This window comes from Poecilia formosa, unplaced genomic scaffold (genome assembly GCF_000485575.1).
Source record: "Poecilia formosa unplaced genomic scaffold, Poecilia_formosa-5.1.2 Scaffold386, whole genome shotgun sequence".
Classification (NCBI taxonomy): Eukaryota; Metazoa; Chordata; class Actinopteri; order Cyprinodontiformes; family Poeciliidae; genus Poecilia; species Poecilia formosa.
In genome coordinates, this window is record NW_006800325.1 from 183,399 (window position 1) to 200,031 (window position 16,633).

The 16,633-nt window shown below is 38.7% G+C and overlaps 1 protein-coding gene across 5 annotated transcripts in view; it reads left to right on the forward strand.

Annotated features, from left to right (window-relative positions):
- Positions 1–16,633, forward strand: part of LOC103154417 (metal transporter CNNM4) — a 41,123-nt gene that overhangs the window by 15,813 nt on the left and 8,677 nt on the right. For all 5 annotated transcript variants that reach the window (XM_007575688.2, XM_016662698.1, XM_016662699.1 and 2 more), the window contains exons 2-4: positions 6,913–7,056; positions 7,179–7,313; positions 9,979–10,148. In XM_007575688.2, the coding sequence (XP_007575750.1) occupies positions 6,913–7,056; positions 7,179–7,313; positions 9,979–10,148 (449 nt within the window). The remainder of the gene's footprint in view (positions 1–6,912; positions 7,057–7,178; positions 7,314–9,978; positions 10,149–16,633) is intronic.

Sequence of the window (16,633 nt, forward strand, 5' to 3'; positions counted from 1 at the left end):
GTTTTTCTTTTTCTGCTCAAATTATGACATTTTTGAGTAAATTTGAAAATTGTCGAGAGATCTGACGCTTATTTGAAAAACGAAGTCGAGTCTCTTGACTCCGCCCACTTTGGAATTTTAAAAACTGTTCTGGGGGCGGGGCCAGTTTTTCACATTTAAAGTGGTAGTTACACTTTAAACCAAATAAAAACAATCACTCACATTCATATTCTTATTATAGTATTTGTACTTTAATATTTTGAAATGACATTCTGAGCCATTGCTGCCTTACCCTAACTGTAAATGTCATTATTGTTAGACTTTACTGAAGCAACTGGAGTCTTGCTGTTGAGGCATCATGCTTGTTACTCAGTTTTCTCTTGTGCTTTTGTTTCCTCACATTCAACATACTCAACTCTTTAACATGGTGAGTCTTTTTGGACCATCTTCATTTAGGTTACCAAATCTAGACCACGTTCCTCAATAATGTTGGTCAACATGAGGAAAGAGCAGCTCAGCAGAAATTTGTTACAGAAACACTGTGCTGGATGTTTTTGCCTACTCATTAGGCTTACACCTTATGTAAACTGTGGGATCTAAAATGGGTGATTCTGCCTGAACGGGTGAGGGCTAAATACAAACAGCAGCAAGTTGGAAACAAACATCCAACTTGTTAACGTTGTCCCAGTTTTACTTATCGGACCGATAGGATATGATAAAAATAGATAAACATCGCCCAATATCGATCTTTATATTTCAACAAATATGTTAAAAAATATTTCTATAAAAGTTATATACTGCAGCTTTTAAACCAGCATCACTAAGTGATCTTAGCTCTTTGGACTTTATAGATGCTTTCTGGAGATGCTATATCTTAAATAAATGCAGGAAATTACCTGCTAATGGTTTCCTAGCGGCTAATGGTGAGCTAGCCAACATTTAGCTGGATGGTCAGGTTTATCTATTTAACTGATTTATTTGACTACTTTTATCAGTCAAATAAATTTATCTGCTGAGAGTAATCAGACTGAGAGTCTGATTACTCTCAGCAGAGCCACTACAATAATATGATGATGTATGCCTCTATTTATAGCTGCAGTACAGCAAACCTTCACAATAAGAGCCTTATCAAGGCATAAAGTGTTCTGAACTTTAAATATCATAAAGCTGATTAAAGCTGCGTACAGTCAGTGTCCCTTCAGGACAGATTGTTCAGGCTGTAATTTATTCCTGGCAGAGAATATTTGATCTAGAAGACACTATTATTTATACAAATACCACCAATAACAATATTAACATTTATTTCACTGCTACTTATTTAGCAGAGTACAAGGATGTATTTTTTTTATTGATTTTTGTTCCAATCTGTTCTTTAAGTTCTGCAGAAACTATCAGTTTGCATAAAACTCTTTCATTTTGGGCAGCAGCTGACCTTTTGACCCCCACACTTGAACAGATATTTTTCCTTGTTTTCCACCTCAAACAAATTTTCCAGCGCCAACACATTTGCTTTGATTCTGAGTTTCATCCTGCGCCGCGGAGAAGCAGACCTCAGCCTGAACCTTTAGCGTTTAGCCGCCTCTGCAGCAGGAGCTGCTGAGGATGTTGGCGTGGAAAACAGTGAGGTGGTTTGTGATCTAATTCATCTGCAGGGATCACAGCAGACCTGGGTGCACGGAGATCCAGTTTTAACTGGAAAAACAGGTTCAAAGAGCTTGACCTGTCCCACACAGCAGGCCCTCATATCTCAGCTCGGTTATTACGCAACTGTTTGTGTGTGTGAGCGCAACAGGAGCATTTTTGCAGCTGCATGGTTTTGTCTCTTCCCCTCACAGCAGGCTTGTTTTGAAACCGCCGGTCATCGCTGCTGATCCGCAGCCGACCGGTTGTGTTTTTTTGCTCCGTGGGCAGCAGGAGAGGCATTCCTCTCCTGTAAAGACTCATCGCTCTCCCCCTCGCAGCTTTGTTGTGGATGTTTTGTGTCAACAAACAGGCCGGCTTACTGGCTGGTGATGGAAAAGCCAGAGGGCAGAGAAACTTAACTGCAAGGTCAAATCACCTGCCGGGAATTTGTCTGTGTGTGTGCAGACGAGTGGCTGACGGTTCCTGGAGGAAACACAATGCTGCCTCACACAGAAAACCATTCACTGACTCGCAGTGTGTCAGTGAATGGTTTTATTGTTCATTTGCTTGTAATATAGTGGAAGTGCTGCAGAAAGAAAAGGAGAAGCTGTGTTTAACGTTTCTGATAAAGGTCAGCTTGGTTCTCACTTCCTGTTTTTAGTTGGAGCTGCTATTCTGCAATCTTTGTTTTTCATTTCTTTCTTTTTTGAGAAGAAAATAAATCTCTAACTGTAGAAGGTACAGATTAAATTAACTCCTTTTTCCTTCATAGAAGAGTTTAAAGTTCAGTCCATGTGATGCTGTCTGAAAGGCTTTTATAACCTGCAAATACAAGACCTGGACTAAAATCAATCAGAATACTTAGACTGAAGATTAGACAGCAGAACCGCACAACATTGAAATGGTTGCAATATTGCAAGAATAAGAGGAAAAAGTTACAAAATGCAGGCTAACCGACTTCAACGTTCAGCTAAAGTTTCACAATTATGTCAATTCTAGGTATGGCGCCGCCCTACTGGACAAATTTACATTTATAGATGCACAGACAGAGTTTTGTTTTTGTAAAGCTTTGGCCCATTTGAGCAAATTCAAGCTTCACTTAGAAACTATAAATAATAGTGTTTCAGATATTCATTCATTATTTATGCTAGGAGAAGAGGCGATGTCACACTGTGTGAGAGAGAAAACGATTGCTCTACAAGGTTAGACTTATTTTAAAACAAAAAAAATTGTGACAATTAAAATAATTTATAGCTAGACTATTGATTATGGTCGAAAGCTTGATAAGGTGGAGGAAGCAGTGTAGTAGGAGCAAGATATTCTGCCACCTGCTGGTGGGAGTTGGTGTCACTTACACTCAGTGTTTTTTAACCATTTTTGCAGAAAATTTGCATTAGCAATGACGGAAACGAAAAATAGGAACCTCTTTAGCATTTCATTAGTACTACTGAAAATTGCTAATGTCTTTTGTCGCCATGAAAATCTTCCACACCAAAGACTGTTGCTGTTGGAGCAACCTGTTAGGACTCTGGTGCATTCACTGATCGGGGAAATGATCAGATTTTCAGTTTCAGACTGGGAGGTCAAAGGTCACACAGATAAAACTAAAAGTCATCCTACTTTGGTCACCGGATGATTTCTTGCCACATCTTTTTGCATAACTCAAAACGGCAAACAAATCTGTGTCTAATGCCAGTGATACAGTTTATTACTTAATTAATCATATGACACATTAAAATGAGCTCCATAATTTCCATTTGCATAATTTATTGTTTTTCTCTTTCCACCAAAAATTGGATGATAAAAGTCTTCCAGGTGCTTTGGTCCCGACTAGATACTTTTTTGAAGAACAGTTTTGTTTACAGAGACTTTATAATTCATTTATTTGTTGTTTTTTATTTTTGTTTGGATATGTAAAATGTCTTTAAAATTGAATGTCTTCTTGAATTATTACGCTTTTACCATTACATTACTTGAAAATGGTCTCAAAACAATATTATCATTTATTGCAAATAACTTCTGGGACATTTAATCATTCAGCAACATTTGTTATTGTGACAGACCAGCAGCAACTTTAGAAATGTGTTTTATATCAGGAAATATGATTCGTTTAAAATCTGATAACAATTTGACTGCAAAACACAATTTTTGCTATTTTTCTTCTAAGGTTTTTATATTTGTGTTTTAAATTCCTCCATGGATTTTTAAAAAATGTTCCACGTAGATAAGCTTCTTGTGTACTTTGTGCAGAGATGGGTGCTTAAGGTAAACGGTTCAGATTCAGGGCGGCTGCGTCTTTCCGTCAGTCCTGTACGGATCTGTTCATTTTAATCATGTTTTGTGGTAAATGAACATTGCGTCAGAAGATCAGCGCAGACCGAATCTTCTCACGCAGGTCAGAGGTGACTGAGTGATCAGTCAGAAAAAGTTTGTTAATTCGTGTTTGCTCTGAAGGAGTCGATAGACTCTCAAGTGACTGCGCTAAGTGGTGGAGAGTCTCCTGGGGTCCCACTTCCTCTGAAATATTGACTCAGCACCACAGGAAGAGGTCACACACAAACACTGACACAAGGCCTTTTCCATTACATGATGTCTCTGGTTCTGCTGCTACTGTGATTATTTTTCTGTGGGACGAACAAAGATGGGCTAATGAATGCTCTCTGGAGGGTTTGTCTTCATGGGACTCTGTTGACAGATTCTTTCCATCGTTCCCTGATGTGATGTCAGGCAGGGATTCGGTTTGCAGCAGGACATAAAGGAAGCTTCACATATCAAGCAGGAGGCTGTGCCGTTTAGTAGGATGTGTGTAAATCACATGGTTGATTTAACCGTTTTGGAAGGTATTCATTTCCCAAATGTCCCAAACACAAAGACCAACACTGCTGAATTATATCAAAACACTGTTTATCATTATTTATCATACTATTAGAAATTAATCAAATTTTTAATGCATCGAAACCTCGAGAAAAAACAGCTGCCATAAAATAGAGCAATACCGATCTCTTAAAAACTACTAATATTGTCCAGTATCGATGTTAATACATATTGGGCATCCATTAAAAGAATAATAGATTAATATTTTTGATTAAAAAATACACTTTATGATTCTAATAACACTACGGAAAATCCTGTATTCTGGCAAAATGCTGACAAGAAAATGTGAAAAATCTCAACATAATTTGAAGGATGAGCCGCTCAGTGATTGGTCTGTATCTCAGAGCCAACACAGGCTGCTCTGCAGCTTCCTCTGCACATTTCCAAACTAAACTTTCACCACATGATCCTCAGCATGTCATGCCGTCGTAGAACAGAGCGAGACTGTGAATCCGTCCTGGAGGGAGACGGATTCCTCAAAGTCCCTTCAGTCTATTTCTGTATGAAACCCGGTGAGGTCAAGGCTGAGCATGTGTGGAGTCCGTTTGTGTGCCGCTGCGGCGGCGCTCGCTTTGACATCAAGGACACAACAAAACCACTTTGAGCCTTTGGTCTCGGGCTAATTGCCCGTCATACGAGCTTTTTGTAAATCCCACTGAGCTGCTGCTTTTATTTTGGAAACACAGACAGGTGTTTTACGTCTGTGATATGACTGTCTGCAGAATCATCCTTACTGGACCCGTCACAATAACAAATGCTGCTTGACGATAAACTGTCCCAGAAGTTATTAGGATAAACGATAATATTGTTATTTTGAGACAATAATAATATTGTTATTGAGACAATATTGTTTGTCTCAATATTGTCAATAACAATATAATACCGTTATATGTTCAAGTAATTTAACGGTAATAATGGCATAATAATTCAAAGACACTCTGAGATCAACAAACTTTAAATTCTAATGAATATTTAACACTGGAAGTGGAAGATGTTTTAAATATCCAAAATAAATAAACACAAATTCTCTGTAAGCAAAATATCCTTAAAAATGGCTTTTTGAGACCAGAACACCCAACTTAAGACTTCCATACAATTAGAAATTATTAGGCTGGTTTTATTTTATCAGGCGATTAATTGATTTACTTTGACAGGCCTAGGAATGAGTTTTATTCTTTCTAATTTAATCTCATATGTTGTGTAAATCCAGGATCCTCTCCATCCAGAGGTCGGTCCACTGTGTCATAAATGATTCAGGACCTACCGGGTCGGCTCGGCACCGCCGCCGGCTGCCACCTGCTCTCTGGAAAGCGTCTCGGCGTGGCGTTGTACAGTAACTTGTGAGGTCAAAGTTCAGCCCAACTGCAACACCGAGCTCACATTAACAGGCTATTTGTGGCGCAGGGAGTGAGCTGGTGCAGGAGCAGAGAGGTTATCGCATATCAGCCCGATATCATAACCGACTCTGACAGCAGTGTGGCAGCAACAGACCCGGATCACTGCAGGAGGAATGTTCATATCTATGACTATCATGTCATAAAAGGAGGGAAAATTGTACTTTATGTGGTTAAACCAGAAAATCTAATTATATTTTATGTTATATAATTTATCTAATTTTTCCACTGTAGTTGAAACAAAAAATGTGTGGGTTGATAAACAGCGTGAGTCAGTGTTTGATCTGTTACACATAGATCTAGATCTATTACACATAGATCTAGATCTGTTACACATAGATCTAGATCTGTTACACATAGATCTAGATCTGTTACACATAGATCTAGATCTGTTACACATAGATCTAGATCTGTTACACATAGATCTAGATCTGTTACACATAGATCTAGATCTGTTACACATAGATCTAGATCTGTTACACATAGATCTAGATCTGTTACACATAGATCTAGATCTGTTACACATAGATCTAGATCTGTTACACATAGATCTAGATCTAATCTGGTGATTGTTTTTTTAATAAGTGATTGATAATTGGATATCATAAGGTGATTAATAGAAGCATTTCTTATTCAGAATTTGAACCAGGTGAAACTAAAACTTTGACACTTGAGAAAAACAGTTTTCCTTATCTTAATGCAAAATGTATGTAGTGTTTTTATATCTTTTTTATGCTCTGTTACTACTCTGAGTATATTATTATTTCAGTTATCTGACTTTTTTTCGTCCTTATAGTTAATAATGAATAAATCACTAAACTCGTTTGGTGGTTTCAGCTGATCGATTGGCTCCATTTCCTTAGTTTTGGGTGAAAATAAGATTGGAACATTGAAGCTGTAAACCAGAACCAGGCATTTTAATAATCGGTGATCAGCCAGAAAACTACAATCAGTTCACTCCTAATTTTAATGACTTGTGTGAAAAGAGTTTGTATTCAGATATTTTCATCCTGATTTGGTTGGGCGGCTCTGTGTCCTGCAGGAAAGTCCCACCTTGCCATCGTCCAGAAGGTGAACAACGAGGGCGAGGGAGATCCGTTCTACGAGGTGTTGGGGTTGGTCACTCTAGAAGACGTGATCGAGGAGATAATTAAATCAGAGATTCTGGATGAATCTGACATGTACAGTAGGTTTCTGTCATTACCAATATTTTTATTTTTTATTTAAATGCCAAATTACTATAAATTGTAGAATGTTTAAGAGGATTTTCTATAGCTCTGTAAACTGTTTGTTTGTGTCACTTCTCAGCTGACAATCGCACCAGGAGGAAAGTTGCACCTGATAAGAACAAGAGAGACTTTTCTGCCTTCAAACACGAGAGCGAATCGAAGGTGAAGATCTCTCCTCAGCTGCTGCTGGCGGCGCATCGCTTCCTGGCCACAGGTGAGGACGAACCGGGAAACTGACACCATGCTGCTCTGTCACATCACACTCCTCTTTTACTGCTGTGTCATATTCTCACTGGAAAGTTTAGAAAAATTCAACCTCTAATTTGAGTTCATTTATGAAGTTTGCACCAGTATCTGAGGTTTATTGTCGGCCAACAGCGATCCGATAGAACAATTCTGCTAATTGTCTTAAAAGGTTTCTGTCTTTAAACACAGACAGACATGCTCTGGATCAGGAATGTATTGATAACTCTGTAACACTGCAGCACATTTAAATAAACCACTGGCTTCAGAAGTTTGGCCAGACATGTAAACACAACTTTAATTTATTCAGTCAGTTAGGAGTATAGCAGCCAATGTAAAATTAATAATAATAATAATAATAAATGAAACTGACAAAAACAAACTGATTACCTCGGTCAAACATGTAAAACTAAACAGCAGCAAATATTCAAATGGAAATAATGAAAAATAAAATATGAAGCATAGAATTAGACCGAATAGATCTGCCCTTATGGATCAGGAAGTTTGTTAAATATTGGGACTGATGCAGATAATATCAGATCAGTGCATCTCTGGTTAGAGCACATGGCTCTTATCAACTCTTTATGGAATTAGTATGTTTAACAAAAACATAAAAAACAAAGTAGCCTCTGCCAGAAAGCTGACAGCCCACCAGACAGCGCCTAGTTATCTGCATTATATATTTTATTTAAGATAAAGGACAACTATTTCTTCCCATTAATTTTTTCTCCTCACTAGATAAGTACACTTTACTTACAGGTTGGATCTTTCTAAATGTTTCCAACATCAGTTATTATTCCATGTTAAAACATCTGTTTATTTGATTGACTTTTACTCGTACATGTAGCAGTAAATTGTGTTTTTAGACAGTAAAACTCGTATAATTAGGTCGTTGTTGATTGATTGACTGTAATCAGACGGCAGTGAAGATATTTACGCCTGATGAAGATGTTTGTTTGTATCAACCAGCTCACCACAAACTCGGCTCTGCTTCTGCCGTCTCAGATCACTTGAGTGTGTGTTGCAATCTGTCGGGTTAGCATGTGTGTTAGCTGATACGCTCTGCCGCAAACTGCTACACGCACATGGCATGAGCTAGCACTTCCTCCCTCACACAAAGCTCCCAGGCAGGTTGCATAACATTAGCTTCTGGTGACTTTATTGCAGATTTTTCTCTCATGATGATTCCTTCGTTGTGAGGAAACCGAATCTTTTCACAGTTTCTCTCCAAAACAAAATACTAGCTTTATTTTTTTGTCTTTTAATTTAACAATAATAATCTTCAATCTCAAATCTCCTTGTCATAAATGTGATGTTAATGACTCATCACATTATTATAAAGACAAAATAAATGCAGATTTTAGAAATTTTACATCTTGTTTAAGATGATAAACAGAACAAATATACAAATAAAATTTTTTCCAGTCGTGTGAATTTGTAGAAGCTCGTGGGAGGGGGCTGACCTGACATGTGGAACCAGAAAGATGAGTGTTTGTTTGAAGAAGCAGTCAGCCATACATCACCTGGCTCTGCGTCTCCGCCCGAGCTTTGCTCCAAGCTCGGGCGGAGACCCGGCCCTTACGGCTGAACGCCGATTGCAACAGTCCGACTTCTGACGGTTGAGAAATCTGTGTCAGCTGAAAACATTTCTGATCTGCAAATAACATGAAGCACAAACAAATGTGCTTTAAAAAAAAGGTAAATATTAGAGCAGTTTGGGTTGAAAATTATTGTAAACAATTACAATAACTGACAGAAGGGAAACCAGAAAAAAAGAGATAAATAAATGTAACACAATAAACCAACTAAATGACTTGGTTTTAAAAGAAAAGTTACTTTTAAATTTCTGCTAGACCTTCAGATTTATGAGAAAAAACATAAAATCTCTTCAGCTGCTATCCTAAAATATGCTGTACATCTATAAAACAGCCTAGAGGTGAAATCTGGGAGCTTTTGCTGTTAGCCTGAATGTCAGATTTGTTGCATTCAGTCCCATTAGTTTTTAAACGATAAAGGACTTTAACCTGACACTGCAGTGACAGCGATCACTTATTAATAATCACAAAATAAACATCAAGCCTGAAAACAAAACACTGTAACAGACTGCATGTTCTGTATGCGAAACGTTTGTGTGTTTGTTGGCGTTGAATCCTGATACGTTTGGTGCCGTTGTTGTCAGTTGCTATGGCAACCAGGCTGTGTGTAGAGCGACAGAGAGAACGAGACAAATTGAAGATAATGAGTGGTCTGTGTTGTTCTTCAACAGTTTTTCTGTTATTTTTCCTGTTGTTGTGGCACTAAATATAAAACACATCTCCAGATTTTATTTTAACAGAATTATTCTAATGCAACGAGTAAAATCGTCTTTTTGCCCTCCAGAGATGTGCGCATGCGCAAAATTTCTGGATGTAGATAATAACATTTAACATGTTTACACAGATAATTACCTGAAAGCAAAACAACAAAAGAAACTATTAAAACGTGGAGTTGGTGTGTTCAGTGGTTATTCTCTTCACTTCTAAGAAATGAATTTTGTTCTCATCTATTCTTCCACACGCAATGCACTGCAACATCTTAATTAAATCGTCTGAGTATCTCTTCATCCTAAAAAACTAACCTTTTTGTTTTTTTTGCAGAAGTGAGCTTGTTCAGTCCCTCTCAGATCTCTGACAAGGTGCTGCTGCGGATCCTCCGCTATCCTGATGTCATCCAGGAGATCAAGTTCAACGAAAGCGACAAGCGGTCGCATCGTCACTACATCTATCAGAGAGGCAAGGCGGTCGACTACTTCATCCTCATCCTGCAGGTGAGCAGCCGTTTGGACTGAAAAATGGAGAACATTCACTTTGGTCCGTCTGTTTTAGATGCTGCTTTATGAATCTTTGTTGTTTCTTTTCTGTGCCTGATTCTATTTTGAGACGCTCCAGTCAGTTTTTTACTGGCAGACACCATCCTGTTTCCTCTGAAGTCTGACCTGGCAGTACCAGTTTTCTCTGTTTTATAAGGGGTTGCATGTTTGTTAGCATGAGAAGTAATTGTTATAAAATGATTTACAAATGAGGAAACGGTGATTTCCCTCTATGTGTCATAGAACATGACGCACTAACCTTTACATCTCTTTCCTCATGTCCCAAAGCAGCTGCTTGTTGTTGGGGTCCAGACATGTGGAATGAGATTTTCCAGGTCCGATGCAGATAAAAACAAGCATCTGAAAGTAAACCTGTTCGACTCAGAGTGTTAAAATAATCTGATATGAGCAGGAATCCTGCCTGTGTTTAAGTTTATTTATATTATAGCATATTTCAGAAACATGCAGCACCAAAGTGCTGCTCAAAGACAAGAACACAATAGAATAAATCGACACGTTTCTAGCAGTTATTAATCAACTCCAGACAGATTTAAAGGAACTCAGTGTTTCGGTTGTTTTGCAGTTTTCTGGAGGTTTGTTCCAGATTTGTGGTGTATGGATGTTTGTTTAAGCTGAATGCTGTTTTTTATTGTCTTTAATTAAAAAAGGACTCAGTGGTCTGATGCTGTAGATCCAGAAATGCTTTGCGAATGTTTTTTTTTGTCAACTTTGACAAGTAATATTGGATAAAATTATTGAGTCAAAGCAGCTGGAATCTGAATATCAGGTCAAAAAGTTGTCGGATTGCTGAAACGGTTGAGGTAACCTAGAAGGATTGTGTTCCCGTGTGAAGTAATGAGCAGTTATCATCTCTGAATGTAATTGTAGCTGCTGTCCACTAATTGACCTCTTGTCACTTTAAATGCCTGCCGTCATTCATGTTTTGGGAGAATCTTCCCCGTCCTGCTCGTTTCCAGTCTGTGGACTGAGCAGAAAACTCTGCGCTGCTCCTCCAGTCCTGCTGGATCCAGTCAGCGCCTGTGAGCTGTAATCCCAGCGCTCCATGCAGAGTCGCTTCCCACACTTCGTCTTGGTTTTCTGCTCCCAAACAGTCATTATGGACCGCACACGTAGCGTAATCCTCCGACACCTTTCTGGGAGTTTCTGTTTGAGTTCTGGCTTCAGTTTAAATTCTTTCTTCACTTTACTCTCTGTTGGTTTCCCAAAGCTAACGAGGCCGATGTAGCAGGTGTGGAGCTTCAAACCCGTTTCCTCCAGTTTGCTTCGATACACAGAAAACGATCAGTTATCTCTAGATGTTTGCTGCGCATTGCAAAAGCATTCACACCCTCTAACACGTTAATATTGATAACAAAGTTCTAGATCCACTGGGAGGTTGCTTCACTTACAACATGAGAAGAATGTCGTGTTCAATAATTATTCAATAATTTTTTACTTAAAACAAGCTTCTATGTCTTGCTGAAAAGTCACTTGTCAGTTAATTATTTCTTATTTCAAGTGTGCAAAGATATTTATACCAGAAACTAGACCAAAAACAGATGGTAAGATTCAGTGTTTTTGCAGTCAGGTGTGAACCAACTTCTGATTCTGATTTCTGTTTTAAGGCCAGATTCCTGTTTAATTAGTCAAAATGGAGTAAAAGCTTCAACATCTACTGGACCATCAGGTGTGAAAACACTTTTAAGCTTAAATATCAACATTAGTTGATCTATATTTTCTTAGGGGTGCACTGATTGCAGTTTTCTGGCCGATCACCGATCTTTACAGAGCTTGACCGGCCGATTCAGATTTTGACCAATGCAGATTTTTTTTGCTTTTATTTTTTGGTCTGAAAAAATAATTTTCACATTAAAGTATCGGCCGATCTCTGATTTATTGGTGCATCCTTCATTTTTTCTGTTACTGTATGTAAACAGAAAAGGAAACACCAGCCTGTAAATTAGTTCACATTTCCTCTTCTCCAGTTTCTTTTATCGGCTTTCTGAACAGTTTCTCTGTGTGTGTGTGTGTGTGTGTGTGTGTGTTGTGGGCAGGGATGATCACCGTCAGCAGACTGGATGTTTGTTTATGACCACACTGATTCATGTCTCCATATTCATGCTCTCAGGTTCTCACAGAGCAGCTGCTCTGTTCAGAGTCACATTTCTGCTGCATTCAAGGAATTTTCTCCTCTTAAATGGGAAAATCCCTGGATTACAAGCAGACTCCTTTTTCCCCTCCAAAGACGACGAACCTCTATCTATTGTTACATCTGTCATCGTTTTGCTTCACATGTTTTCCTTCAGCATTCCTTAAAAAGGCAAATGTGGACGAGTGTTTTTAAATAAAGTGCGTCTGCTAGTTCTTCCTGTTGTGAACCAGAGACGGAAAATTGATTCCTTGGAGGATAAGAAATATTCCTCGACAAAAAAGGAAATATTTCCACTCTGTGATTCAGTTTGCTGAGTCATGGCATTACGTTCCGATGTTAGAGTGAATCACTGATTTTTAAAACGGGTTTGTTACAAACCACTAAACTCTGAGGTTTAGTCACATGTTAACGCAGATTTAACGCCGGCTGAGTGTTTCAGCCTGGTGCAGGGAAGAAACCCCTCGCTGGCTTTGTTGTAAGTTATTAACAGCCTGCGGCAGAGAGTCCTCCAGCCTCTGCAGGGGTTCATCTCTCAGCTTCACACACACACACACACACACACACACACACACACGGAGCTTCCTCAGACAGCTTGGTTCCATATTACCTCATCCTGCTTTGTGCTGTTTTTATCTGCATTAGTTCACACACTGAGTAACTGCTCCCGTAGGACGGCTGCTTCTCGGTGCTCTCATTGGTTATTGTAAAGATGAAAACCTTACTCATCCAGAGCTCTCTGCTCCTTCACCGCATTCCAGCCAAAACTAACCCTGAAATTTGGCAGTGATAGTATCTGAATTAAAGTTTCATCTCATTTTGGAGAATCACATCAGCTGCGTTTTCATTACAAATATGCTGAAATCTTTGTTTATACTCTGCTAATGCAAATACGGTGTTTCCAATAAATAAAAATCATGGATGTAAACAGCTGCAGCAGATATATTCATGATTCAACCAATCAGAGCTCTGCTCTTTGGGAGCCGCTACGTAAGCGAAATTATAGTCGGCCATTTTACTTTATAGCTACAGAACGCCTCAAGTTTCTTAATCTTTTTCGGAAAAGTCAGTTAAAGCGAGCATAAAGACATTTTTACACAGTTGAGGAAATGATTGTACATTTTGTTGTTTCCATTAAACATTTCTAATGCAATGCTTCAAAAGTTTCAGTTAATATTTAACTTCATTTCTAAACATGATGGTGTATTCGTGGTTTTTCTCAGTTATAGATTTTAGGACTTGGATGTTAAAATGAACCACAGAATCAGTGAATAATCTGTAGATAAATAAAGTTGTAATCTAGTGGAATTAGGCTTATTTTAAGCTCTGAGGACTTTGTGAACCTCCTCACCTCTTTTCTTTTACTCCATGTTGAGCTTCCCTCCTGCAGCTCACACTTTATTAAACTTTCCCAAACTCCACCTTCACAGTCTATTCTTTATTTTTAACCTTTCTTGCAGTCACAGATTTTCTTTCTTTTCTGTTAAGCATGATTGATCACCAGGGCCACAAAGAGGCCAGTGGTGTAAACCTGCAAGGACATCAGCCATTATGTTTGCTCATGTGGTGGATAAGAACCTGGGCAGGAACAAACATTTCTCCATCGGGTCGTTTATGACTCCTAATGCTGCATGTCGACCTTTAGCCAACACCCACCTGCAGGTTCAGGGCTCTAAGCGCCGCTCTGACCTCCACTTTGAACCTGAAGCTCCATTACTGCACAGAGAGATGGGAATAGTATTTCTTACTGTTTGGTTCATAATATATGTTCATAAATTATAACCAATTTACAGTTTCCTGTCTGTGAGTTTTAGACATTTGGTTCAGAATCTTCTGACACTTTCCCAGGTTGGTCATAAAAATCTACAACCTGACAATATAAAGTGATTAATGGTAAATTAAAACATTGGTTTTCAGGTCTTAAAATGCTTTTTGTCACAATAGCTTAAACTTAGAGCAGGATGGGTGGGACAGAGGAAAGGCCTCAGTGACCCTCTGGCTGATGAAGTCACAGTAATAACTGCTGCATCTTGACGTGTTATCTGCATGTTTAGGTGCCGTGAATGAAAGGCTGGCCTGGGAGTGTCTGCTCACTTGACTGGTCCTCAGGTTTCAAGCTGCTTGCTTTGCCACACCTGCTGTTAGTCATTTGTTTTGCATGAGGCTTGGAGACTAAAGAGAACTAAAGGTCACGGTGAAGTGGAGGTAAAGAGCGCTTGTTAGAAATGAACCTGCACTGGGATGGTGTTAGTTCTTGTGCTGTATTTGTTGCTGCCCTTGGCCTGGATTTTCTTGGAAAAGAGGTTTTTAATCTCGGCGGGTTTTTTATTCTGGTTAAATAAAGGTTAAATATTTACGGCTGGAAGGTTAAACCTGCTGTTTCAGCTCTTGTTTTGTTTGCTTTGTTTCCATTGTGTTTTTTATTTACTCTCCATTTTATTCCTCTTTACAGTCAGATTGAGTCATTTTGACCAGGTTTGTAGCTAAACAAATGGTTTTGAATTATTAAGTCATCATAACATCATTTACCAGCTTTTATTTTGCAGATGGACAGATTAATATTTCAACATGCTTTTGTTGGTGCTGGTAACTTTGTCTGTTTTGGCTCCACTGGATGTTTTGTTCTGACCTTGAGTAAATTTGTCCCACATTAATAACCAAACACTCAGAGGTCTGTCATGAGTTCTTGCTGCTGTAAATTCAAATAAACTCACATTAGGAATGAGGCATCACCTTAGATTATCGAAAAATTACACAAACAAATCCTGAATAAGATTTGATCATCTTAATGGTTGATTAAATTGATCCAAATCCTGACATGAACATGGCTGTCAGTCTGTTTACAGTCTGTTGAAAAGGGAGAACATGAATACTTTTGGTTGTGGATGTCACTTGTGCGTCAGATTTACGGGCGTACCAGAAACATGACGATACAAATATTTAAAAATAAAAAATAACATGTGATTTATTGCATTGATTTTTAACGCGTTAAAATCTGTAATAAATTAATCAAAATTAAAGCGTTAAAGTTCAAATGTCAAACATACTTTAATATACTTTAATACACACAAAGGAAACATTATCGGCACTCGCAGAAAGTAACGTTTACGGTTTATCTTCTCCTGGGGGGTCAGCCAGTCAGTGGGTTGGAAAATGAACGGAGCTCCTGGATTAGCTGGAAGACATTTTAAATATCCAAAATAAATAAACAAAACAACAGGAAAAGCAAATTAAATGAATTTAGAAACTTCTTAAAACAAAATTGTCCTTCAAAAAAAGTTCTAGTTCAGACCAAAGCACCAGACTGAAGACTTTTATCTTCCAGTTTTTGGTAGAAAATGAGAAAAAAGAAAGGAAAGCAATAAATAATGCAAATGGAAAGTATTGAGCTTGTTTTAATTTACCATGTGATTTTGATGTAAAGGTTGTCAGGTGATTCCTGCAACTTAAAGGCAGGAATTATTGACCTTTTGCTTTAAAATATAATGTAAATATATTGAACATTTGGCCACTGGGTGCTGAGGAGTCGCTCCTGCTGTGTGTGAATAATTGATAAAGGTTAGACTATTTTAAAAATGCCTACTGGCTTTCTGTGTTCAAATCTCACAGACTGATGAGACTTTATTCTGGATTTCAACACCAGCAGACGGGATAAACCCTCTGTAGCTGTGAGTCCCGGTCTGGAGGAACTGGTTTTACTGGAGCGCCTCTGGAGCAGAGCGCGGGTCGTTTTGTGGCACGCCTGCATGGCCGGTCCAGCCCTGAGCACGTGTTGCAGTGAAAACATGACCTCAGCTGATGATCACGCTCTCAGTCAGCCGCATGTCAAAATTAAGTCATGTTTCAGTTGCTCTGATGAGCTGCAAGCAGCAGAGAAACGTGGATGTTTTTATTTTCTGTGCTTCTGGTTGATTTAATAATAAATCATTACAGCCAGTGAACATCTGCTCATGTTTTCCTTCTGATGACTCGGTGGCTTCCAGATGATAAATCATCTCTGCAGGAGGTGTAAACCTAATCGGTTTAGACATAAAACACAGATTTTTCACATTTTTTGCACTTTAAGTTTCAGTGGATGAGGATTAAAAGCATTTAGCTCAGGAGCCAGCAGTGTGGTGTGTCTGGTTTTAGGTCAGCTTAGAAAAACCCTTCGGCGTGTCGCATTTCTTACACTTTTACCTGGACAAACAAGATCCACCGCCGTAAATAACAGCCACCAAAACATCTGAAGCATGTCAGAGTTCACACGAGGTCAGAGTGGAAACAAAAGTCTTACTTTTCGGCTGATTACCAG